The sequence below is a fragment of the Bos indicus x Bos taurus genome, chromosome 28 (assembly GCF_003369695.1).
Source record: "Bos indicus x Bos taurus breed Angus x Brahman F1 hybrid chromosome 28, Bos_hybrid_MaternalHap_v2.0, whole genome shotgun sequence".
In the NCBI taxonomy this organism is placed as follows: Eukaryota; Metazoa; Chordata; class Mammalia; order Artiodactyla; family Bovidae; genus Bos; species Bos indicus x Bos taurus.
In genome coordinates, this window is record NC_040103.1 from 105,873 (window position 1) to 132,172 (window position 26,300).

General features: G+C 38.6%; 1 protein-coding gene and 2 pseudogenes across 1 annotated transcript; 2 read left to right on the plus strand and 1 right to left on the minus strand.

Annotated features, from left to right (window-relative positions):
- The first annotated feature begins 4,252 nt into the window (after nt 1-4,252).
- On the plus strand, nt 4,253-6,481 carry LOC113885183 (annotated as a pseudogene).
- Nucleotides 6,482-14,338: 7,857 nt separating this feature from the next.
- LOC113885184 lies at nt 14,339-19,809 on the minus strand (annotated as a pseudogene).
- A 1,097-nt stretch (nt 19,810-20,906) lies between these two features.
- On the plus strand, nt 20,907-21,843 carry LOC113885562 (olfactory receptor 5L2-like). The gene is given in 2 exon segments (XM_027531026.1): nt 20,907-21,077; nt 21,079-21,843. Coding segments are annotated over 2 exon segments (936 nt in total).
- Nucleotides 21,844-26,300: the final 4,457 nt, after the last annotated feature.

Below are 26,300 nucleotides of genomic sequence, written 5' to 3' on the forward strand. Positions count from 1 at the left end.
ATGTCTGACTCTTTGCAACCCCATGAACAGCAGCACACCAGGCCTCCCTGTCCATCACCAACACCCAGAGTCCACCCAAACCCATGTCCATTGAGTCAGTGATGCCACCCAACCATCTCATCCTCTGCCATCCCCTACTCCTGCCCTCAATCTTTCCCATCATCAGGGTATTTTCAAATGAGTCAGGTCCTTGCATCAGGTGGCCAAAGTACTGGAGTTTCAGCTTCAACATCAGTCCTACCAATGTACACCCAAGACAGATCTCTTTTAGGATGAACTGGTTGGATCTCTTTGCAGTCAATGGGACTCTCAAGTCCCCAACACCACAGTTCACAAGCATCAATTTTGCAGCACTCAGCTTTCTTTACAGTCCAACTCTCACATCCATACATGACCAGTGGAAAAAACCATATTTTTGACTAGATGGACCTTTTTTGGCAAAGTAATGTCTCTGCTTTATAATATGCTGTCTAAGGTTGGTCATAACTTTCCTTCCAAGGAGTAAGTGTCTTTTAATTTCATGGCTGCAATCACCATCTGCAGTGATTTTGGAGCCCAGAAAAATAAAGTCAGCCACTATTTCCACTGTTTCCCCATCTATTTGCCATGAAGTGATGGGACCAGATGCCATGATCTTAATTTTCTGAATGTTGAACTTTAAGCCAACATTTTCACTCTCCTCTTTCATTTTCATCAAGAGGCTCTTTAGTTCTTCTTTATTTTCTGCTGTAAGGGTGGTGTAATCTGCATATCTGAGGTTAGTGATATTTCTCCCTGCAATCTTGATTCTACCTTGTGCTTCCTCCAGCCCAGCGTTTCTCATGATGCTATCTGCATATAAGTTAAATAAGCAGAGTTACAATATACCACCTTGACAATATACAGCCTTCTTCAGATGATGCATTTTGTGGAAACAAGTTTAGGGTGTATTAAGAATTTCAAATAAAATGACAATCAATTAATATTCAATTTCAAGACATCACTGTATTGGGTAAAACACATTTAGTGTAATAATTTTCCGTGAACATATATATATATATATATAATTATATATTTATTTACATTTATGTGTCAGAGAGAAATAAGAAGTCAAACTGTAAGTTTGAAGAGTATCCCGTAAAACACAGTTTAGGCTTCTTGGAAAGTAATATTCCACAATGTTCTTGTATTTTAGGTTTTGGAAAATTGATTTTGTGTTTCTAATTGAGGTAGTTCAAGAGTGTTATGTGAATGGAAAAGAAGAATCTTTGCTTCTGAAAAAAAGGACATAAAAGGAATAGTTAGAGTGCCAGATAGAAAGAAGATACAGAAACACTCCTCAAACTCAGGAACTTATCAGATGGATCCGTTTAGGGAAGGCCATATAAATTGTCGAGAATTTGGAAACCAATTACCTGCAACTAATTATATTCAAGGAATTCTTGAAACATATTGTATATCCAAAGACACAAACCACAGCCTGTCCTTTGAACAGTGTTGGTTTAGGGAGACATCATTCATACAGTTAGAGAAGGAGCAGACCTGGGAGAGATCTTTCAGGCAAACCCATTAAATGGTCTCTGCACTGAGCAGGAGAGATGCCATTCAGAACCATGCAGGACCTCTGCTCTTCCACACAGGGTCACGTGGATGGCAGAAACCCAAATGCCGCATGCAGGCTCATCCTATCAGGGATTGCACTTATGATTTTGTGCAAGTGACAGCTGTCTTTGCCTCAGGCACCTTCTTAGTAAAGGTACATAACTGTACTTACCTAACAAATTTAATAAAAATCAAAAGTGTTCATAATTGTATTCAGAACATGCAAAGTATGTGTGATCAGCTATTATTCTCAGGAAAGGAGACTCAATATTCTTACCCTTCTCTGATATTTGGCAAAACTCTGGTGTGATTTCAGACACTAAGCCCTCAAGAAAGAAGATTTTGTATATGACAGGCAAAGTTTAGAAGTCCTATTATATTCATAATAACAATGTAGATCCTGGTGAACAGAGCAATGTTTGAATGCAGCCTATGGTGGTCTGCAGTTCATCATGACCTCTGGAGTTAATCATGTTTGATTATATTGATAATAACATGTACCCACTTGGGATAGTTTTATCCCTCTTTTATCTCATAAAACTCATTAATTATATTTGAGCCCCAAGATGATGTTGCTTTCTTGACATTCTGCTGAAGGCCTTCAGAGGTCAATGATTCAGAAGCTTAAGGAACATTGGCCCCAGAAATAGATACAAATAAAAACATAAAATCTGTATCATTTCACCACATACGATCTTCAGAAACAAAAGAAGCAATGTGTATCCCTCAGGTTCGTTGGTAGGTTGACACCCTGATTTGGGGGCAGTTGGAGAGCAGTGATACTGATTTATTTTTAAGCTTCTGTATTTAGTTCTGTCTTAGAGGGTGTTTTAAGAAATGTCATGTTGCAGACACTACTTTATGAAAGTATTTAAAGTTTTGGAGGAACTGTCTCAAAGAGAAATGACAGCAATTTAATCTGCAAAACCAAATATAATAGCTATTAGTGTAAGAGGAAAACGAGTGTGAACAAAGTGGGTAGAGTGCTTGATTTCTCCCACCTTTGCACTTCCTTCTCTGTCACATTAACTCCCTCCAGAGAGCCTGGGAAAGACCTCAGGGAGATTCTCCGGACAGTCACTCAGAGGCCGAGAGTGGCAGTGAGGGGTCCTCAGGACTGTTTTTGTTGTTGTTGTTGTTGTTGTTTAGTCGTTCAGTTGTGTCTGACCCTTTTGAGGCCCCGTGGACTGTAGCTCTCCAAGCCCCTTTGTCCATGGGATTCCCCAGGCAAGACTACTGAAGCAGGTTGCCATTTCCTCCTCCAGGGGATTTTCCTGGCCCAGAGACTGGACATGTGTCTCTATGTCTCCTGCATTGCAGGCAGATTCTTTACTGCTGAGCCACCAGTGAAGTCCCATAACTGTCCATGGAAGAACAGAAACATGAGACCAACCTCTGAAGCAGACACGAGAGGAACAGAGGTGTCTCTCCATAGCAGGTTTCTTATCCCTGGTACAAATGACATTTTGAGTTTTAGTCCAGAGCCTCTTTGATCCAAGATAAACCAATACATGCCTCTAAAGCATTTAAAATTACCAAAGGTCAGGAGGGAGAGGAAATGAATATGTTCTTATCCTCTGTTGGCATTTTCTATGTAACACATGCCTTATCTTTTCTTTAAAAAATCCCACCTTCCTTCTCCAATGCAACCGATAAGATTCTCCATTGCTTTTTCTTTGTAAAAATTTGTTATAAAATAGTTATGCTTCATTGATGTTGTAATGCTTTGATATATGATGAAATTTATGTACATATATAATATTTTTGCATTTGTCACTTGCCACTTCTCATGGTCATTAATAAAGTCCTTAACAATTCTTCAAAAAGCTGCATAATTTATACATACATACATATATATGGATATATAGTATAAATATGAAACTATGGATATATAGTATAACTATGGATATATAGTATAAATATGAAACTCTAGCATATATATATAATGTTAGTCACTCAGTTGTGTACAACTCTTAGCAACTCCATGGACTGTAACCCCACAGGCTCCTCTGCTCACGGAATTCTCTAGGCAAAAATACTGGAGTGGGTAGCCATTCCCTTCTCCAGGGGATCTTCACAACTCAGGGATGGAATCTGGACCTCCCACATTGCAGGCTGATTCTCTACCATCTGAGCCACTAGGGAAGTCCTGTATATAAATGTATACCATAACTTTGATATTTCTTTGAGATTTACACTGTATTTCTAAGTTTTGATTTGATAAATAAGCAGCAGCAAGCATTTCTGTTAATTTTATATTCACATCTTTGTTGTCCCTGGTGGCTCAGATGGTAAAGAGTCTGCCTGCAGTGGGGAGACCCAGCTTAGATCTCTGAGTGGGGAAGATCCCCTGGAGAAGGTAATGGCAACCCACTTCAGTATTCTTGCCTGAAGAATCCCATAGACAGAAAAGTCTCGTCCATGGGGTAGCAAAGATTCAGGCACGACTGAGAGATTAACACTTTCTCTTTCCTTGTTTAGAGCTTCAAATAAATATAAAGCAGTGAATTTGCATAGTAAATTGTATAGTGTAATTAATAAAATCACTACACTAATTTTATAGGACAGTATACATTATCATGTCTTTTTTAAGAGAGGCAAAACTGAATCAAGGATGATATAATACAGAATAACCATTAATATTTGACTCCATACCCAGTAAATTAGGAACATGGACAAGGAAAACTGCACTTCTGTGACAGACTTCACCCTCCTTGGATTCTCAAATGCCCCTGAGCTCAGAGTCTTCCTCTTCCTGCTGTTTTTTTCCATCTATGGAGACACAGTTTTGGGAAACCTGGACATGATTGTTCTCATTCAGGTCAGCTCTGGACACCACATGCCCATGTACTTTTTCCTCAGCCACTTGTCCTTTGTGGATTTCTGTTATTCCACTACCATCATGCCGAAGATGCTAGCTAACATCTTAAATGAAGACAGAGCCACTTCCTTCCTGGAATGTGCTGTGCAATTATACCTGTTTTGCACATTTGTGGTAACTGAAGTCATTCTGCTGGCAGTGATGGCTTATGACCACTTTGTGGCCATCTGAGACCCACTGCTCTACATGGTCACCGTGTCCTGAAATCTCTGCATGGAGTTGGTGTCTTGTTGCTATTTCAATGGTACTGTATGTTCTGTGATTCACTTGTGTTTTGCTCTTCAGATCCTGCTGGGAGCCAGCGTGAAGAACTCCGCCCACGGTAAAGGTCATGAGGAAGGAGGCTCGGCATATGCAAAGGAGGGATCGAGCCTCAGGAGTCCACTGGAAATTCTCAAGCATCTACCCCCAAAACCAGAGTCTGCCTACTTTACTGCTTTGTGCTCTCACCTACACCTCTGACTTTACGAGGGGTGGGGGGGGGGGCTGTCCCCCACCACCTCTCTCTGAAAAAGAGTTAACTTACAGCTCCAGTTAATAAAGTTCCTGGGCGTGACAAGAGTGTTTCAACCTACAAACTCCTTTGGAAGTCCTCTAGCCTGCCTGAACAGGTTCTTCCCACCATGAGAGGCATGAGATGTTCTAAACTTTCTAAATACAGATTCCTTTGAGCAGTTAAAAGATTGATTAGAAATTGTATTGGTGAAGGGTTTTTCACTTGTTGGGCCAATGTTTGCTGCTAAGTTTCCATATCCCTTACCTACTGTGTACCTGAGAGTGTTTTGATTAATATAATTGGTGTATAGGAATGTAAGTCGTAACTTTAATGTCTGTAACCTTGGACCCTTGAGTTAATTCTTTTCTTGTTATAGCCCACCACACCTTTGCCCTATAGGTATGCAACTTTATCTAATATTTTCGGAGGGTGGTGCCTGACTTTAGAATAATCACCTTTAGAGAAAAATACGTTTTCTGAAGAAAGAGTCATAAAATGTTAACAGGCCTCCTGGCCAGAAGATGATGTAAATCACCTAAACTATTCCATATGATGTTTGCAGGAAGAAAGCCTGGCTTCGATTAGGATCAAGGACTGCTGTCCTTGCATGACTCTACCCCTTCCCCCATAATCCTCTATGCACAACTTAAGGTATAAAAACTACTTTGGAAAATAAAGTGCAGGCCTTGTTCACCAAAACTTGGTCTCCCCATGCCGTTCTTTCTCTCACCTTCTGGCTGAATTTCCATCTGCAACGTGGAGGCTCGTCAAGCCTACTAATTTTGCCTGGGCTTCTAAGATCTGACCGGGGACACCTTAGTGTATCCTCTCCTTCGGGAGAATGGGAGGACGCCTGTGGCCTACGTAGGTGATGCAAATCCCTTGTCTTGGAATTTTATTAGCTTTCCACGTAAACCAAGTTATTCAGCCTCTTTTCTCCACTGAATTTTCTCACTGAGCTATCCTTATTTAACTACTCTTTATATCTTTAATTCTATCATATTCTGATCTCTGAAGCTGTCTCCCCTTCGAATTCCCTGGATCCACCTGGGCTGGACCCCGACAAGATCCCATCCTACAGATCAAATGTGATCAACCACTTCTTTTGTGATCTTCCGCCTCTCTTGTCTCTTGCTTGCTCTCATGTCACCATGAATCAATTGGTGCTATACATTGTGGCCAATTTCAATGAGGTTATCACCATTGTGGTCATCCTCACATCCTACTTGTTTATTCTCATCATCATCCTGAGGATGCTTTCTGCAGAGGGAAGGTGTAAAGCCTTTTCCACCTGTGCTTCCCACCTTGCTGCCATCACTGTCTTTCATGGAACAGTCCTTTTCATTTATTGCCAGCCCCAATCTGGCAACAGCATGGATACTGATGAAGTGGCCACAGTGTTCTCCATTGTAGTGATCCCCATGCTGAACCCCCTGATCTACAGTCTGAGGAACAAGGATGTGAAAGAAGCTCTCAGAAAAGTGGTGAGCTCCAAAATATTTTCCCAGAGTATATTTTCCTAGCAGGACTCAGGCTTCCAAATCGGAGGCAGGTGAAAGGGTGATGATGTGCTGTAATGTTGGAAAGGGTGAACAGAAGTGGTTAGCTATGAATGAGTCTTTTTGACTCATTTTTCTTTGTACATTGTATCCTGTCAATTTGAGTTGAATATCAAAATTCAGTCTGCTTCCTTGCTCTTGTTCAATCTAAAATTATTTCAATGGTTCTAGGCAATGGACTGTTAAAACACACATTTAGTTTGCTGTAAAACTTTCATAAGCTTATTAAAGAACTCACATTTTATTTCACTATCCATTATGGAAATTATGGTTTATTTCAAAATTGAACGGCTTTTATTTTGCAGTGAAGAGCACATGTTTGATTTTATGCACAAATGAGCATATTCTTAAATTCTATTCCACTACAGTAGCTTGTTTAATTCCTTTAAAGTTTTTGTATGAAACACACATTCTAAGCAGAACTATCTTTCAAATTAGAGGAATTAGACATTGTTCAGGATATTTTTGTCATACAGAAAATTATAATTTATAATTCTAACATCAAGAGCTTATAATTCAGTGTTTCTTTGTTAGCTTCCTTTGAATTTTTTAGGTGATTAGGCAATATTTAGCTGAGAAATACATGAATTGAGAAGAAAACAGGCAAGCAATAAGAAAAACACTAGTTTTATTGCATATTTTGTCTGTGTCATTGTATGTGATTTTAGACAAATCTAGACTATTTTGGGGGGGGGCCTCCCAAATCACTGCAGATGGTGACTGCAGCCATGAAATTAAGACACTTACTCCTTGGAAGGAAAGTTATGACCAACCTAGACAGCATATTCAAAAGCAGAGACATTATTTTGACAACAAAGTAGTCAAAGTCCGTCTAGTCAAGACTATGGTTTTTCCAGTGGTCATGTATGGATGTGAGAGTTGGACTGTGAAGAAAGCTGAGTGCCAAAGAATTGATGCTTTTGAACTGTGGTGTTGGAGAAGACTCTTGAGAGTCCCGTGGACTGCAAGGGGATCCAACCAGTCCATTCTAAAGGAGATCAGCCCTGAGTGTTCTTTGGAAGGAATGATGCTAAAGCTGAAACTCCAGTACTTTGGCCACCTCATGTGATGAGTTGACTCATTGGAAAACACTCTGATGCTGGGAGGGATTGGGGGCAGGAGGAGAAGGGGATGACAGAGGATGAGATGGCTGGATGGCATCACCGACTCGATGGACGTGAGTTTGAGTGAACTCAGGGAGTTGGTGATGGACAGGGAGGCCTGGCATGCTGCAATTCATGGGGTCACAAAGAGTCAGAAACGACTGAGCGACTGAACTGAACTGAACCATATATATATATATATATATATGTGTGTGTGTGTATATATATATAAACATCAAATTTATACCTTACATATATATAAATTCTGTTTGTAAATTATACCTTGGTAAATCTAAAAGAAATTAAAAGCATAAAACAATTCATTTACAACAGAAAAATGTTTGCTATGCAATCTAGATAACTTTTGCTATGATGTCATTATCCAACAGTTTTGGAGTCTCTGAGAATGATAATGGGACTTAGTGAGAAGGTGACAGTTAAACTTTTGATTTACTTTCATATACAACACTTCTAAGCTGCTATTGATTTTTCCTCATGTTTTCAAGAAATATAAATTGCATCAGAAAACAATAATTAGCTTTAATTGCTTGTTTTGAACCTCTGAAGAGGAAGGCAAGGGATTCTCTCTAGGGCCTTGTGCCACAGGGAGTGAAGGAGACATAAGGGTCTCAGCCTTACCAGTAAATCAACAAGTCCTCTGGAGGGCAGAGGGGGGCTGCCTTTCCCACAGTCCTATGTAGGGTATCTAATAGATACCTTAGCTTCAGTTATTTCTTCATGAGGGAAATCACTTGGGGGGAATTTTGAGTCACTGAAAACATTACATATCAGGAACAGAAGTGCATACTGTCCAGAAAGATATGTAGAAGGGCCTGGCTTAACTGAACTCCTTCATAGCAGTGTCCTGAACAAGTGTTTCCAGGGAGTGAAGACAGAGGGCCCCTGAGACTCTTTGGTGCATGTCTCTCTGCTTCTGCCAATTTGGGGTAGAACTGTGCAAGGGAGAATAGGCAGGTATTTAACCAAAATTGAATTTAAAAGAATTAAAAGGTAACTTCTGGAAAAATAGAATCAACAAGGTTGCTCTAAATAGGATTTTAAGGCATGGAAAATACAAGTGCTAACTCAGAAGACCACAAACAAAAACAATGGGAAGAAATTGTAAGGATAAATATTTTAGATACCATGCTTCCCAGGATTGACGATAATACAGGTGGCTTATATAATAGTATTTGGGAGATGAGGAAATAGATATTTAATTGCATATAAGTTAACTTGAAAGACATGAAAATCTACCAGAATCGAGTGAAAGATTGCCAGTGGTTTATTCACTCCCCCTTACCTCCCAAGGGGACAATAGACAATATCTGGAGGTATTTTTGGTGTCAAAATGCAGGGACTAGGGGTGAAGGTACTATCATCTAGTGGACAGAGGCCAGAGAAGCTGCACAGGATAGCTCCCCATTAAAAAAAAAAAATCACTGATACAGAATTTTATCATAGTGAGAACTGACATGGAAAAATTGCCTTCTGATTGTTACTTAAATATACTTGTGAAAATAGTATGGTGGCTTTTCATAGTATAAAAATTAAATATATGCTCCGATAATCCAGAAACCCTGCTTCTGAATATTTATTTATTTAATTCAAATATTTATTTAATTCAAAAGAATTAAAATGATTATTTCAAAGAGATATTAGCATTCCCTTGTTCATTGCAGAGCTATTCACAATAACAAAGATTAGAAATAATCTAAATGTCTATGGACCAAAAAGTGGATCAAGAAAATGTGGCATGTACATAAAAATGGCATAAAAAAAGAAATTATGCAGTAAATTACCACATGGATGACAGTGTGCTTAGTGAAATATGGCAGTCACAGACAGACAAATACTGTATGACTCCACTTTTATGTTCATAGAGTCAAAAAGTAGAATGATAGATGTCCGAGGCAAGAGGAGGGGAAAACAGGAAGTTACAAATCAATGCACATAAAATATCAATTAAGCAAGTTAAATGGGTTCTAGAGGTATACTGTACAAAAATCATATTAGTAGTCAACAATACTGTATTGTACATTTAAAATATCTTAAATTGGTAGGTCTTATGTGCAATGTTCTTACCACAATAAAATAAAAATAAATATTAGTACAATATGATCACTAAAATCTAAATTTTACTTGGATTCCATCAGTTTTTTTCCCTTTATTTATTTATTCCATCCCTTTTCCCCTCTTTATTTTCTTGGACCCAATCCAGGTACCACACTGTACTGTCATCATGTCTCCCTAATGTCTGATCTGTGACAAATTTTGACTCTTTCCTTTTTTTTGGCTTCAATAATTTTAAGGAGTATGGATGAGGTATCCTGTAGAATGCTTGAAGATATAGGTTTGCCTAATAATTTTCTCACAGTAAGATGAGATAATAGATTCTGTGGAAAGAATGTCACAGAGGTGAAGTTTCTCATCACATCATGTCAGGGGATAAATGATGCCCACACTGCACCACTGGAGATGCTCACCTTTATCTTTTACTTCAGGTAATGTTGGTGATAGTTACTAAACTTGACTGATAGGTTTGAAATGGAGTTGAGTTAATAAAAATTATTTCTACTGTGTTCATTTTCCGTATTTAAATTTTATAGTCCTTGGTTTGTACAATGAATAAGTGGTATTTCAATAATTCAATAAACAGAAGTAATTAATGGAATGGATGTGGTGGTGCAATCGAACAGAACAGTTATTTTAAAGGGATCAGTTCATTGTCCAAACTAAATATTTAACTTTGTAAATATCTCTCCTTTAACTCTCAATGAATCATGATGATCTAAATGCTGGACCTTCATACTTCTCCCATATGTTAGAGTAAAATTATGGAGGAACAACATTATGCCTGGCATATTATAGTCCTTCAATTAATATTTAATAAGGATTTCATCTATAATTGCACAATTTTTATAATTGTGAAAAAGTATCAGTGTGAGGAAGGGTCTGAGAGAAGTGATTTTAACCTACATTTCATGTGAAATGCCCCTAACGTTGCTCCAGATTTATAGAACACAAGAAAGAATTCCATAAGGGAATTGTGATTAATTTTAATTATTTCAAGGCTTTAAGAGAATGAGGCAACAGACAGTCTCTAGGGTTTATACCTCATAGATTGTGACTCTAGATACAAGACTATATCCATCACTCCCAACCAGGAGAGATCCTACTTTCACCCATCAGCAGGTATCATGGGAAGCTTCTGTGAAACACAGGAGCTCAAACTGGTACTCTGTGATGACCCGGGAGAAGGCACTGGAGGGAAGGGGGTATATCTGTATATATCCCTTCCAACCAAAAGTAAATTCAAAAATAAGATTCTAAACAAAAGTTAATATTATTTTCTAAGTAGGGTATTAGAAAAAAAGTGTGAGGGAAAATTTACCATTTAGACATAGAGAGTCCTTGAGTAATACTGAGCCACTGTGAAAGTTACCAATCTGAAATGTAAAGGAAAAGGAAGTAGACTCAGCCTACAGAGCTTTGCGTAAGAACTGGCTCAGCTGAGCCCTTAAAACAACATGGCTTTCCTGGTGGAACAGTGGTAAAGAATCTGCTGCCAATGCAAGAGATGCAAGAGACTTGGGTTTGATCCCTGGGTTAGGAACATCCCCTGGAGTATGAAATGGTAACCCACTTCAGTATTCTTGCCTGGAAAAAATTCCATGAGCAAAGGAGTCTGGTGAGCTACATGCAGTCCATGGGTTCACGAGAGTCTGAAGCAATGGAGTGACTGAACACAAACAAGTGCCTGGAATGGAGGGTTAGAAGAGCTCTGAGAATCTGTGGAAGGTACATTGTCTGGTTTCTACAAACTTTTGAAGGAGTAGTCAAATTGAAATAAAGACAAATATTTAGCAAAAAATAAGCAGAGGTTAAACAAATGCTAGTGAAAGAAAAGTAAAAGGCACTATTTTTAATTAGGTATGTAAAGCAGCCTTGAGAGCAAAAATTAAACAAAATAGAGAAGAAAGATATAGGAAAGATATTAGCTGTCATATTTCTTAAATGCAAAGAAACTCATCAGCAATTTAAAAATAATATTTGGGTCACAAAATCCATTGCATGAAATAAAACATTAGTTTAATATTAATTTTCAAGTGGCTTAGACAAATCAGCTATATTTAGAATGTCTAGCTTTGTGATAGATTGTCTTTTGAGGTTGTCTTTTTTAAAATTTATACTCAGATTTATGAGTATAGGAAGACATAGGGATCTTGAGTGTCTCAGTTTTGCCTGTGATCTGGCATCACTGCTGAGCCATATAAAATCTGTTTCTTCAGTTATGGGACTAGAGACAACCTTATCAGAAATGATAGAGAAAAGTCCTGGTATGATAGGGTCTACAAGGTGTAGGTCACCAATTGTGCATGCCGTTGTGTACTATTCTTTGTGACTCCATGGACTATATAGCCAACCCGACTCTGTCCACATAATTTTCCACTCAAGGATACTGGAGTGGGTTGCCATTTCCTCCACCAGAGGATCTTCCTAACCCAGGGATTGAACCTGCATCTCTTTTGTCTCTTACATTGGCAGGTGGATTCTTTACCACTATCACTTGAGAAGTCATTGGTCGCCAATTAGAGAAATACAAATATTTTCTATTAGCATTTTCTCATGAAATATCATCACACTGCAGTACTACCTTAAATGTTTGATATTTCTCTTTTACAGGTAATATAGGGACAGAATAAATGTCTTTATTTATGGACATTTCTATGTTAGAATCTTTAGTAGTGTTACATTTTTCTCAACTTCCTTTCTCATCTCACCTGCTTATGCCTTCTAGTATAGCTCTCTGATATGTACATTTTCATTGGACAATTTCCCATAGATTTAAGATCACTCACTTCAGTTCAGTTCAGTCACTCATTCATGTCTGACTCCGTGATCCCATGAATTGCAGCACACCAGGCCTCCCTGTCCATCACCAACTCCCTGAGTTCACTCAAACTCACATCCATTGAGTTGGTGATGCCATCCAGCCATCTCATCCTCTGTCATCCCCTTTTCCTCCTGCCCCCAATCCCTCCCAACATCAGAGTGTTTTCCAATGAGTCAACTCTTCACATGAGGTGGCCAAAGTACTGGAGTTTCAGCTTTAGCATCATTCCTTCCAAAGAACACTCAGGGCTGATCTCCTTCAGAATGGACTGGTTGGATCTCCTTGCAGTCCAAGGGACTCTCAAGAGTCTTCTCCAACACCACAGTTCAAAAGCATCAATTCTTCAGCATTCAGCCTTCTTCAAAGTCCAACTCTCATATCCATACATGACCACAGGAAAAACCATAGCCTTGACTAGACGAACCTTTGTTGGCAAAATAATTCACTGCTTTTGAATATGCTATCTAGGTTGGTCATAATTTTCCTTCCAAGGAGTAAGCGTCTTTTAATTTCATGACTGCAGTCACCATCTGCAGCTATTTTGGAGCCCCCAAAAAATAAAGTCTGACACTTTTTCTACTGTTTCCCCATCTATTTCCCATGAAGTGACGGGACCAGATGCCATGATTTTCATTTTCTGAGTGTTGAGCTTTAATCCAACTTTTTCACTCTCCTTTTTCATTTTCATCAGGAGGCTTTTTAGTTCCTCTTCACTTTCTGCCATAAGGGTGGTGTCATCTGCATATCTGAGGTTATTGACTTTTTTTTCCGGCAATCTTGATTTCAGCTTGTGCTTCTTCCATCTCAGCCTTTCTCATGATGTACTCTGCATATAAGTTAACTAGTTTGTCATAATTTGGAACATGATTATGAATAAATGGAGCATCTTAGTACTAAGACATTGAACATAGATTCTCTTTTAGACAAGTGGAAAATGTCTGGGAGTCTGGATTAAGATTCCAGTCACAGATGTGTAGATTGATCCTTATTTTCATGTCACAGGTAAAGTCAAGGATTTCTGTCTTCTGCCTTGTCATGTCTTTGGTAAAGAAATAGAGTGCTGCTAAGTCACTTCAGTCGTGTCCAACTCTGTGCGACCCCACAGACTGCAGCCCACCAGGCTCCCCCATCTCTGGGATTATCCAGGCAGGAACACTGGAGTGGGTTGCCATTGCCTTCTCCTGTAACTGCATCAGTTCAGTTCAGTCGCTCAGTCATGTCCAACTCATGTCTTGACTCTGTCTCTTACTAGGAAAAATATAACAGTCTCTCAATTTTTAAATTTTTCATCTAAAATTTCAGGCAAAACAATTGTATTACACAGATGAAAATACAGTATAGGTGTCATGTGGCATACCTAGTGTAATCTTAATAAATTTAATTTCATCTTTGTTTTTTATACCAAGAGAAACAGAGTCAAGTTTAGTGTCTTTGACCCAAAATTCATGTTCTTCAAATTTACAGCATTTAACATTTTTTTAACATTTTATTTTATACTCAGATATAGCCTTTTAACAAACAATGTTGTGATACTTTCAGGTGAAAAGTGAAGGGACTCAGATATATATATATATACACACATGTGTCCTTTCACCCGCAGACACTTCTCCTATCAAGGCTGCCACATAACAGTGAGAAGAGTTCCATGTGCTATATCCTTGTTGGCTATACATTTTAAATGTAACAGAATGTACATATCCATCCCAACCACTCTAACTATCCTTCCCCCAATCCTTCTCCAAGCCCAGCATTCACAAATTTTACAGCATTCACTCTTCATTAATCTAAATGTATCTTTAAAATCCAATCTCTGCAGGCACACTATATAACTCTACTATTATAATAATGCTCAATAAGAAATATTTTAGATTTCATGATCTTGGAGACTGTGTCCTTGACATCCTTATTTCTCAGACTGTAGATCAGGGGATTCAACATGGGGCTAACCACTGTGTAAAACACAGACACCACTTTGACTGTGTGCCTGGAGGTTGCGAAGTTGGGCTCGGAGTAGAGGAAGAGGATGGTGCTGGGGAAGATGCTGATGGTGGTCAGGCAGGAGGAACAGGTGGAGAAGGCTTTGCGGTGACCACAGGCTGAAGGCATTTTGAGGATGGTAACAACAATAAACACATAAGACAGGAGAATGACGAAGAGTGAGCTGACCTCATTAAAGGTGGAGAAAATAAAAAGCCGTGACTTGTTGAAATAAGTATCAGAGCAAGAGAGGGAAAGCAGGGAGGAGAACTCACAGAAGTGATTGATTGTGTTGAAACCTCAAAATGATAATTTGGTAACAGAACATGTGAATGTCAAGGAGTAAGCTACACCCCAGGCATAAGATCCAACCCACTAACATCACACAGAGTCTCGGGGACATGGCCACCATGTAGAGCAGAGGGTTGCAGATGGCCACGAAGCGGTCATTGGCCATCACAACTAATAACAAGGACTCAGTCACCACAATGGTACAGAAGAAAAAGAATTGTATTACACAACCTACAAATGAAATGGTTCTGTCTTCTACCATGAGGTTCACCATGGTCTTGGGAGCAATGATGGGGGAATAAGAAAAGTCAATATCTCACTTTTGCCTGAATAATTTAAACACCCTTCTTCTCTGCTCAATATGTCTAAACAAATTTCTCAATGCCCACTTTTTAATAGATGAGAATATTTGGAAGTATTAACAGTAAATGGGAATAGAAACTCTGTCAGAAATTGTGCTGGAATAGTACTGACATGTCGATCTTTCATTCAATTTTTTAAAATGATCTTTCACCAAATTTTTCAAAGTAACACTTTAAACAAAATTAGATTGTCTTCCAGTTTGCTTAAGGCTAAATTTTTGGAGATTCTGTCTTTCAAAAGGACTTTTTTTTTTTTTTTTTACCCTGTGTGATATATTTCAAGCATGATCCCAATTCTCCACTTAACTAGGCATGCCCACATTTTCCTTTTCTTCTGATCAAATGGTCAAATCAATTCCTCCATTAAAAAAAATTAGGCTACTTTTGTTAGTGATTTTGGCTAACATAAGGTTCTTGAAGTGAAATATTGTGTCAGTTACAAGAAAGTCCTGTAGCGATGTCAAAATCCCTTGGAATTTGCACAAACTCTTAGAATAGAAGTTATGTGAACAAGCACAGATTAGCGTATTGGTAAATAAGCAATATAGGTCACAACACTATCCCATGAAACAGCATCTAGCCAACCTCCAGACTGATGTATGAGCTCTCTTAGATCACCAAGCCTAACAAGCTAATAACACACATAAACATACCAGCTTCCCTGATAGATCAGTTGGTAAAGAATCTTCTTGCAATGCAGGAGACCCTGGTTTGATTCCTGGGTCGTGAAGATTCGCTGGAGAAGGGACAGGCTACCCACTTCAGTATTCTTGGGCTTCCCTTGTGCCTAAGCTCGTAAAGAATCCACTGCAGTGTGGGAGACCTGTGTTCGATCCCTGGGTTGGGAAGATCCCCTGGAGGAGGGAAAGGCTACCCTCTCCAGTATTCTGGCCTGGAGAACTCCATAAGATGGCAAACATGGAGAAGTCCATGGGATCGCAGAGTTGGGCATGACTGAGAGACTTTCACAAACATACTAGCGAAGAGCAGTCACCTCTGGATCAGATCATCAGAACTGCCTGAGTGACTTATGTAACTGTGATTCAGTTACATAAGTAACTATAAACAGCTGTGTAACAATAAACAGCTCTTTTTAACTCCTATGTTTTGGAGTAGTTTGTTGTGCTGTCTTAAAATACAACTGATTTTAATTCATGATGCAGCCACAATCACCTTCCCAAGTCTTATCATATAGAAATTCAACATTTCTGCTTTCCTTCTGCTTGGAAGCAGCTCAGTTAAAATGTACAATTAAAAAATTTAGAAAATTTGACATATTGTTGGTGTCATTGAATCTTTTGATGAAATGATTCACTCAAACAATATGGTCTTATGTTATATAAATACAGGTTATCAAAAACTTAGATCTTATTATTTGTAGTACTTAACTTATCAATACCTATAAAATAAATTTCAGTTAAATATATTTAAATCAATTTTAAGAAAAGTTTCTGCTTTGTCTTTAAGATAGATATGCAAAGCAGTTTTCTATGAGTGGGTTGCATAGATAATATAAACATCACTGCAAATAATGTTGTCTTTTTAGTCTTTCTGCCATGAGACTCTCTCCAGGGAGATGCATTTTGTGGCAACGCTTTCAGAGTATAATAAGAACAATGACAAAAAAATGATGCTAATGAGATATCATCATGAATTTACTATATATAATAGTAATGAGTTTTATATATAATACCAAAACATCACTGTACTGGCTAAAATACATGTCCAATGCCCGTATTTTCTGAGAAAAGAAAGTTATATAATCTAGAAGGAAACAAGAAGTCATACCATGGGCTTGAAATGTCTTCAGCTCAGTCCAGTTCAGTCACTCAGTCGTGTCCGACTCTTTGCGACCCCATTAATTGCAGCACGCCAGGCCTCCCTGTCCATCACCAACTCCCAGAGTTCAGTCAAACTCATGGCCATCAAGTCAGTGATGCCATCCAGCCATCTCACCCTCTGTCGTCCCCTTCTCCTCCTGCCCCCAATCCCTCCCAGCATCAGAGTGTTTTCCAATGAGTCAACTCTTTGCATGAGGTGGCCAAAGTACTGAAGTTTCAGCTTTAGCATCATTCCTTCCAAAGAACACTCAGGACCGATCTCCTTTAGAATGGACTGGATCTCCTTGCAGTCCAAGGGACTCTCAAGAGTCTTCTCCAACACCACAGTTCAAAAGCATCAATTCTTCGGCACTCAGCTTTCTTCACAGTCCAACTCTCACATCCATACATGACCACTGGAAAAACCATAGCCTTGACTAGACAGACCTGTGTTGGCAAAGTAATGTCTCTGCTTTTGAAATGTCTTAATTCAAACAAATTTCAGGCTTCATGGAACACAGCATTTCACAGTGTTCTTATGTTTTAGATTTTGGAAGTTTGCTATTAGTTTTTTAATTAGGGTAATTCTCACAATAATATGTGAATGGATAACAGGAATCTTTACTTTTGAAAAGTGAAACAAAAGGAATAGTGAAAGTACTGGGTGGAATGGAGAGGCAGAAACACTCCACAATCTCAGGAAATTGTCAGATGAATCAATTTTAGGGAAACACATGAAAGCTGTTGAGAATTTGGAAATCAATTTACTTGGTACTATTTAGAGTCATGGAGTTTGTGAATGTTTGTTATATCCAGGAGCACAAACCACATTGAATCGTTCTAACCCTGTTGGTTTAGGAAAAGATTACATGGGCAGAGAAGCAGCAGACCTGGGAGAGACCCTGCAGGCAGACACATAAACAGACTCTGCAGTGAGTAGGGTCTGCAACCAGCACCGTCCATCAGCTCTGCTCTTCCTCACAGAGCCATATGGTTGCAGAAACCAAAATGCAACACATATGCTCATTCTATCAGTGATTCCATTATGACTTTGTGCAAGTGACAACTGCCTGTCTCTCAACGCCACGTTAACAAAGCTGCATAACTGTACTTAAAAAGAAATGTGTTAACAGTTATGTTCAGAACAGTACCTAACACATAGAAAGTGGTGAGTAAGTGTGAGCAGTTACTATTATTCTCAACAAAGGAGATTCATTGTTCCCACCCCTTTCTGGTATTTGGTAGGATGCTGTTGTGTCTTTAGACCCTATGTCCTCCAGAAAGGAGCTTTGAGTGTAAGACTGGCAGAGTTTATAAGACTCATTCACATATGTCATAATGGCAACATTATCTGGTTCATAGTGCAATGTTTGGATGAGGCATACAACACTCTAATTTATCATAAACTCTGAAAGGAGTCATGTTGTCTTACAATAACATTTACCAACTCAGGAGAGTTTCCCCCCTCTTTTTACATCTTATGAAAGCCATTCATTGTTTGAGTCCCAAGACGATGTTGTTTTCCTGATATCTGTTTGAGATCCCACAGAGATAAATGACTGGTTCTGGCATCTCAAGGGACGTGGGCCCCCTGGATACACAGGCATGAAAACATAAAGCCTGTGACACTTTCCCTCATCGCATCCTCAGAAACATGGGGAGCAATACTTATCAACAGGTTGGTTGGACTATGTTTTGGGTAGGAGTGGACTGAATGATATTTCCTGATGTCTGGAAACTTCTCTGTTTATTTTCTAATGAGGCTAATTTATTATTAGCTACGTGTCAGAGAAGGAGGAATTGTAGAAGAGGGAAATTACATCAGAATTAATTTTTAAAAGTCTGTATTTGGAGAGTGTTTTAACAAATGCCAATTTTGGAGAACTCTATGAAAGTGTTTTCCCTTTACCTACTGAAAAATGATCTCGACAGGAAATGGGAGCAATTCGATCTGTAGAATGAAATATCTTGTAATGGCTATTAGTGTAACAGAGGAAAGAGTGTGAGCCAGTTGGGGAACATGCTTGATTCCTCTCCCCTTCCCTCTTCTTCTCTCACATTAACTCCATCCACAGAACCTGGGAAAGATAGCAGGGAGATTCTCCTGAGAGTCACCCTGATGCTGAGAGTGGTGGTGAGGGGTCCTCAGGACTGCGGATGGAGGAGCAGAGGCATGTGAACCACCTCTGAAGCAGACAGGAGAGCCAGTAGTTTGATCTTGTGCCAAGGCCATGTATCGCTACAACAGTTTTCTCAAATGTGATACTGTTAACATTTGGGGCCAGATTATATTTTGGGTTTTGCTTATGTTGTGGGTGTGTGAGGAGGTTGGGAATGGGGAAGGAGATGCCGCCCTGTGCCTGCAAACTGTTTAGCAGCATCTGTAGTCTGCCCTCTAGATGTCAGGAGCACCCCTTCCTGTTGTGACAGCCAACTGTAACTCCAGACATTGACAAATGTACAACAGGGATCAACATCACTCCTGCTCTATAAGTAATCAGCAGCCAAATTTTTATCTTTAAAACTTAAAAAAGCAGGAAAAGGTTTTCAAAATTGTTTACTACTTCAAAATCAGAAAAGGCAACTCACTTATTACTGGCCATTTAAGAGAACAATGCATGTCATCAGAATTATTATTTGTATTCAGACCAGGATTCCTTAATTCACATATCGTTTACCTCTTTCAAGTTATTTGAAGAATAAGGAAAAATCTGGCTGTGCTGACTTTTAGTCCAGATTCCCTTTCCTCCAGGAATAAGTAGTAGGTGCTACTAAGTCATTTTATTGTTACTTAGGATCAGGAGAGAGAATAAATAAGCATGGTCTTACCCTTTGTTGGCATTTTCTACATATCAAAGGGTTTGAATATATCTCTCCTTTATTTAAAAAAAGTAGGCAAATTTCTGAATGCACTTTTAAAGCAATTGGAGTAAAATATTGGTAAAAATATTTATGTTTCTTGGATGGTTTGAGAATTAAATATGACTATGACATGTATAGATATACTGTATTATATCTTTGTGATCTGGTTTTCTATTTTTAACTTGCCATTTTCTTAGTCACTTTTCAGGTCATTGAAAGCTCTTTTGAAACCTGCATAATTTCCCATAACATACATGTAGCACCACTTTTACCCTGCTCTTTGACATTTTGTTTCTAAGTTCCTATCATAAATAATAGTGCAATGTGGCAATAAAAACTTGTGTTAATTTAATATTCACAAATTTTATATCTTGAATATATTAGTGAATTCATTTGGCAAATAGGTATTAGAAGGCTTCAGTCACAGTTCAGAAAGTTTAGACCTAAGTAACAATTCCTTGAACAATGACTAACATTGTATACCATAATTTAAAAATCATTAGGCTAATTGTATAGAAAAAGCATGCTAAAAGAGAGTATAAAATTCACTTTTCTATTTAAAGGGTAATAATAAAAACATGATGCTTGTGTGTTAATAATCTTAAATAAGCATACTTCTCATCATTTCATCAAAAGAAAGAAAGAAATTTCCTGTGTAGTGTTAAAAAAAAAAAATCCCCAGAGATCCCAGTATTTCAATAACTGATTAAAAAGTCTACAGATAAAAAAAAAGATATTTAAATTTCAAATATGGCTAACTAAATAACATTTGATGTCTTTCTAATGATTCGGTTCCAAGCTAAAAATTGTGTAGATCTAGTTTAAATAAACACATAGGTTTTCATGGATGTGAATTATTTCATGTGATCTGTGAATATAAATGTGAGCTCTGCTCTATGCATTTGTGGGCTACTATATCTGAACTTTTCCTAAGCTTCAAAATATCAATGTTTTATTTCTTTACTGAAAAAACTTGACTATCTTATTTATTCTCATGCCCTTTTTAGTAGCTAATTGGGAGTGATCCAATGAAGAATAACTATTAATATTTTTCTGCAACCATGGTAAAGTGAGGACATGGATGAGGAAAACTGCACTGCTGTGACAGACTTCATCCTCCTTGGATTCTCAGATGCCCCTGAGCTCAGAGTCTTCCTTTTCCTGCTGTTTCTTTCCATCTATGGAGTCACAGTTTGGGGAAACCTGGGCATGATTGCCCTGATTCAGGTCAGCTCTAGACTCCACACCCCCCATGTACTTTTTCCTTAGCCACTTGTCCTTTGTGGATTTCTGTTACTCCATGATCAGCACACCAAAGATGATAGCTAACATCTTAAAAGAAGACAAAGTTATTTCCTTCCTGGAACTCACTGTGCAATTCTACCTGTTTTGCACATCTGTGGTAACTGAAGTCATTCTGCTGGCAGTGATGGCCTATGACCGCTTTGTGGCCATTTGTGACCCACTGCTCTACATGGTCACCATGTCCCGAAATCTCTGCATGGAGTTGGTGTCTTGTTGCTATCTCAATGGTACTGTATGTTCTGTGATTCACTTGTGTTTAGATCTTCAGATCCCATCCTACAGATCAAATGTGATCAACCATTTCTTTTGTGATATTCCCCTTCTGTTGTCTCTTGCTTGCTCTGATGTCACTGTGAATCAATTTGTGCTATACACTGTGGCCACTTTCAGTGAGATCATTACAAGCGTGATCATCCTTATCTCTTACCTGTTTTTTCTCATCACCATCCTGAGGATACACTCAGCAGAGGAAAGGTGCAAAGCCTTTTACACCTGTGCCTCCCACCTCGCTGCCATTGCTGTCTTACAGGGAACAATCCTTATCATTTATTGCTGGCCCCACTCTGGAAACAGCATGGACATTGACAGAGTGGCCACAGTGTTCTACACTGTAGTGATCCCCATACTGAACCCCCTGATCTATAGTCTGAGGAACAAAGATGTGAAAGAAGCTCTCAGAAAAGTGGTGAGCTCCAAAATATTTTCCTAGTGGGACTCTAAGTCCCAAATCAGAGGCTGGCAGAAGGGTGAAATGGTGGACTCAGTGTTTGAAGTGGAAGATCAGTCAAGAAGAGGGTGCCTTGGAGTGAGTCTTTTTGACTCACTTATCCCTGATTCAATGGACATAAGTCTGAGCAAACTGCAAGAGATAGGGAAGGACAGGAAAGCCTGATGAGCTGCAACCCGTGGGATCACAAGTATTGAACATGACTTAGTGACTGAACAACAATCTTTGTACCTTGTCAACTTATAAGAATAGAATTGAACTTATTTCAAAATTTGCAGCCTACTTCTTTGCTTTGATCGACCTACAATGTTTTAAATGGGTTTGGGTAATGTGCTGTTAAGACACACATATTTAGTTTGCTGTAAAACTTTTATTATCAGACCCACCTCAGATTGTCAGGCATTAAATCCTGGAATTTGAGGACCCTTGCTTTATCAGATGCATGCATTGCAAATATTTCCTCCCACTCTGCTGCCTCTTCTCTCTGTTGATCATTTATTTTGTTGTGCAGAGGTTTTGACAAACACGTGGTGGCAATGGTGTGAGGTGTTAACAATGTGGCACATCTCAGCTCACCCGGAGCTATCCTTGCTTTAGAGCTGTGAGTCATACACACCAGATAATTAATTTCTTTTAGTTATCTTTCCTTATGAACAAGACTTCTTCCTTAGACTAACATTTCTGGTAAGATCATCTCTACTTCTCAAACCTAGAACCAACTGGTTCTAGATGTTTCAGCATTAAAGGCAAGAGGTCCCACATAACAGTGAGAACTCTTGATGGCTCTGTGTGTTCAGATATCCAAGGATTTAAGGATTAATCAGAAGGAAATCTTCCCAAGTCAATTCTTATTGTTATAAATTATTTATTGATTATAATTTTCAGAGTTTCTCAGGCTTGGTACTATTGATATTTTGTGTTGGATTTTTATTTTTATAGGGAGCTACCCTGTGCATGCTACCATGTATAGCAGCATCTCTGACCTCTGTCCAATCACTCTAGTACATTCACTATGACAATCAAAAACACCTCTAGATATTGTCAAATGTCCATGTGGGGGGAGGGGAGGTTCATAATCATCTGTAGTTGAGAAATATTGCCTTATTTCCTTGTAGATTTTCAGGTTCTTCTGTCTGAATTATGTCCAAATTAAACATTTAGTTTCTTATCTCCCAAATGATGCTATTGTATAGTTTAAACAATCTGTATTATTTTTGAATCTGGAATGCACTGGTATCTAAAATCTTTATCCTTGTAATTTCTTCCTTTTTTTTTTTTTTTTTCTTTTTTCTCTTGTGAGTAAGCATTTGTTTTTCCCATGCTCTAAAATCTGATTTGGAGCTGAACCTTTTGATTCTTTGTCTCCAGAGGTTCATTTTATCCTTAATTTAGTTTTGTTTAAATACCTACCTCTGTTCCCTTGAAAAATTCTTCCAAAAACTCACAGAATTAGAGAGACATGTACCTGAAAACTCTAAGAGACCCTCTGCTTCCCCACTCCCAGGAAACACTTGTTCAGGACACTACTACAAAGGAGCTCAGCTAAGCCAGGCCCCCTCTACAAAGCTTGCTAGAAAATATGCACTTCCTGTTCCTGATACTTAATGTTGGCAGTGACTCTAAATTTCCCCCAAAAGACTTTTTCTCATGAAAGAACGAGAGAACCTAAGGTATCTTTGGAGAAGGCAGTGGCAACCCACTTCAGTACTCTTGCCTGGAGAATCCCATGGATGGAGGAGCATGGTAGGCTGAAGTCCATGGGGTCGCTAAGAGTCGGACATGACTGGGTGACTTAACTTTCACTTTTCACTTTCATGCACTGGAGAAGGAAATGGCAACCCACTCTAGTATTCTTGCATGGAGAATCCCAGGGACAGAGGAGCCTGTTGGGTACTGTCTATGGGGTCACACAGAGTTGGACACGACTGATGTGACTTAGCAGCAGCTGCAGCAAGGTATCTTTTAGATACATTACATGGTAAAGAATATCCATATCTTCTCAGACCTACAGATGGACCTGCTGGTGGAAAAGGCATCCCACCTTCCAGCCTCTGGAGGTCTCAGTAGTTTGGGGAAGAGGTTGAGATATGTCTCTCCACTCCTTGTGGCACAAGAGCCTGGAGAAAATCACTTGCCTTATTCTTCAGAGGCCTCAAAGCATGCAATTATAATTAATTATTGCTTCCTCATGTAATTCTATTTTCTTGGAAAAGCTGAAGAAACATTAACAGCGGCTTTAGAAACATTTATGTATGAAAGTTAAAAGCTTAAGTGTCTTCTCCCCATGCTCCATAATCATTCCCATAGACTCCAAAAATGTTGGGTAATAAAAAGTCACATCAAAATTTATCTTTGTTATTTAATAAATATTTATCTTTTTAAAGTATACTTCTAATTTTATTTTTTTTAGATTTATTGAGGTATAATTGACAAAAACAAATTGTACAGATCTAAGGAGTATAATTGATGTTTATATATATATATATATATATATATAGTGAAATAATCACAGTCGAGATAATTAGTAAATTAGCAATTAGCAATTACTTTATGTCTTATAATTTTCTTTTATTTTTTTCTTCATGTTGAAAACAGTTAAATTCTACTCTCTTATCACATTTCAAGTATAAATTGTACTGTTAATTGCAATTATATTGTTGCACATTTTAAAAATTTATTCATCTTTCATAACTGAAACTTTGTCCCCTTGACAAACATCTCTTCATTGTCCTCTCTTACAAGCCTTAACGCTGTGTGGGTACCCTTAAAATCTAAGAGGGTTTGTCATGTTGTGTTTTTACCACAATAAAATAAAAAAAAATAAATATAGGTAAACTATTATTTTGATAAAGTAAATTTTATTGCATTTTATCAGTTTCTTGCTCCCCTCACCACTAATGCCACCTTTCTTGTCTAGAATCCAGTCTAGGTACCATATTGCATTAAGTCATCATGTCTTCCAAATCTCCTCGGTCTGTGATGCTTCTTCAATTTTCTTTTTCTTGGGTCTTACAATTCTAAGGGATACTGGTGAGGTATCCTGTAGAATACTTTCAAATGTGGACTTTTCTAATGATTTTTTCACATTGGTTTGAGGGAAGGAATATCACAGAAGTAAAGCTTCTCTCATCACATCATACCAGGGGATAAATGAGAGCCACATTAAACCACTATGGTGATGGTCACCTTTTTCTTTTACTTTAGGTAGTCAGGTAATATCAGTCACATTTCTCTAAAGTTTTACAATGCAAGCTTTACAATGTAGTTGAGTTGATAACAATTATTTCTAGAGTGTTTTTCCTTTTTAAATTATATAATTCATGTTTTCTTCAAGAAATAAGTGTTATTTCAATAATTCAATATCTAAAAGTAATTAATGGAGTGGACGTGGTGATGTAATAAAAGATGTTTAAAAGGGACTAGATCATTTTCCTAACTTAATATTTAAGCTTGTAAATATTTCTGCTTTAAGTCAATATCATGAAGAAATCTTCATTCTAATGCCATTTGATTAAAGTGAAAGTCTGGAAGAAGAGGGTTATGCATGGCATATTGTAGTCATTCAATTAATATTTGATAATGCTGACTTCTATAATTACATACTTTTGATAAGTGAAAAATAGCATTGGAGTGATGAAGAATCTGTGAGGAGTAAGTTAAACAAATAAATTTTCATATGAAATGCCCTTGAAGCCATCCTGAAGGTGACGGAGGAATAGGACAGAGAGACCACTTTCTCCCCCACAAATTCAACAAAAGAACATTTAAACGCTGAGTAAATTCCACAAAACAACTTCTGAATGTCATCAGAGGACATCAGGCACTCAAAAAAGCAGCCCATTGTCTTCAACAGGAGGTAGGAAAAAATATAAAAAACAAAAAGAGAGACAAAAGAGGTAGGGATGGAGCTCCATCCCAGAAAGGGAGCCTTAAAAAGAGAGAAGTTTCCAAACACCAGGAAACACTCTCACTGCTGAATCTGTGGCGAGCCTTGGAACCACAGAGGGCAACATAACTGGGAGGAAAAAATAAATAAATAAATAATTAAACCTCACAGATTACGTGCCCAACGGTAACTCCCCCAGTGGAGAAGCAGGGCAGACGCCTGCACCCGACACTAGAAAGTGGGAACTGGGCAGGGAGGTGAATGCCCTGAGGGCAATCTGAGGGAACTAACTTGGGTTAGCAAACCAGGCTGTGGGATAGCTACTACATGAAAAGCCCTAACCTAAGACACCACCAGGCCCGCTCACAGGACAAAGGACTGAACAGAGCTAGCTGGCTGCAGGCAGGCCCATCCCCCTCCAGTGACAGGCCACGAGTGCAGCCAGAGCTGGAAGGAGGCAATCACAGCCCCAGAGAGGCATTATCTACCAAACTGCAAGCAGGCTTCTTTGATAACTAAGACTTCTTGGGGTTCTACACCCAGAAAACCAAAC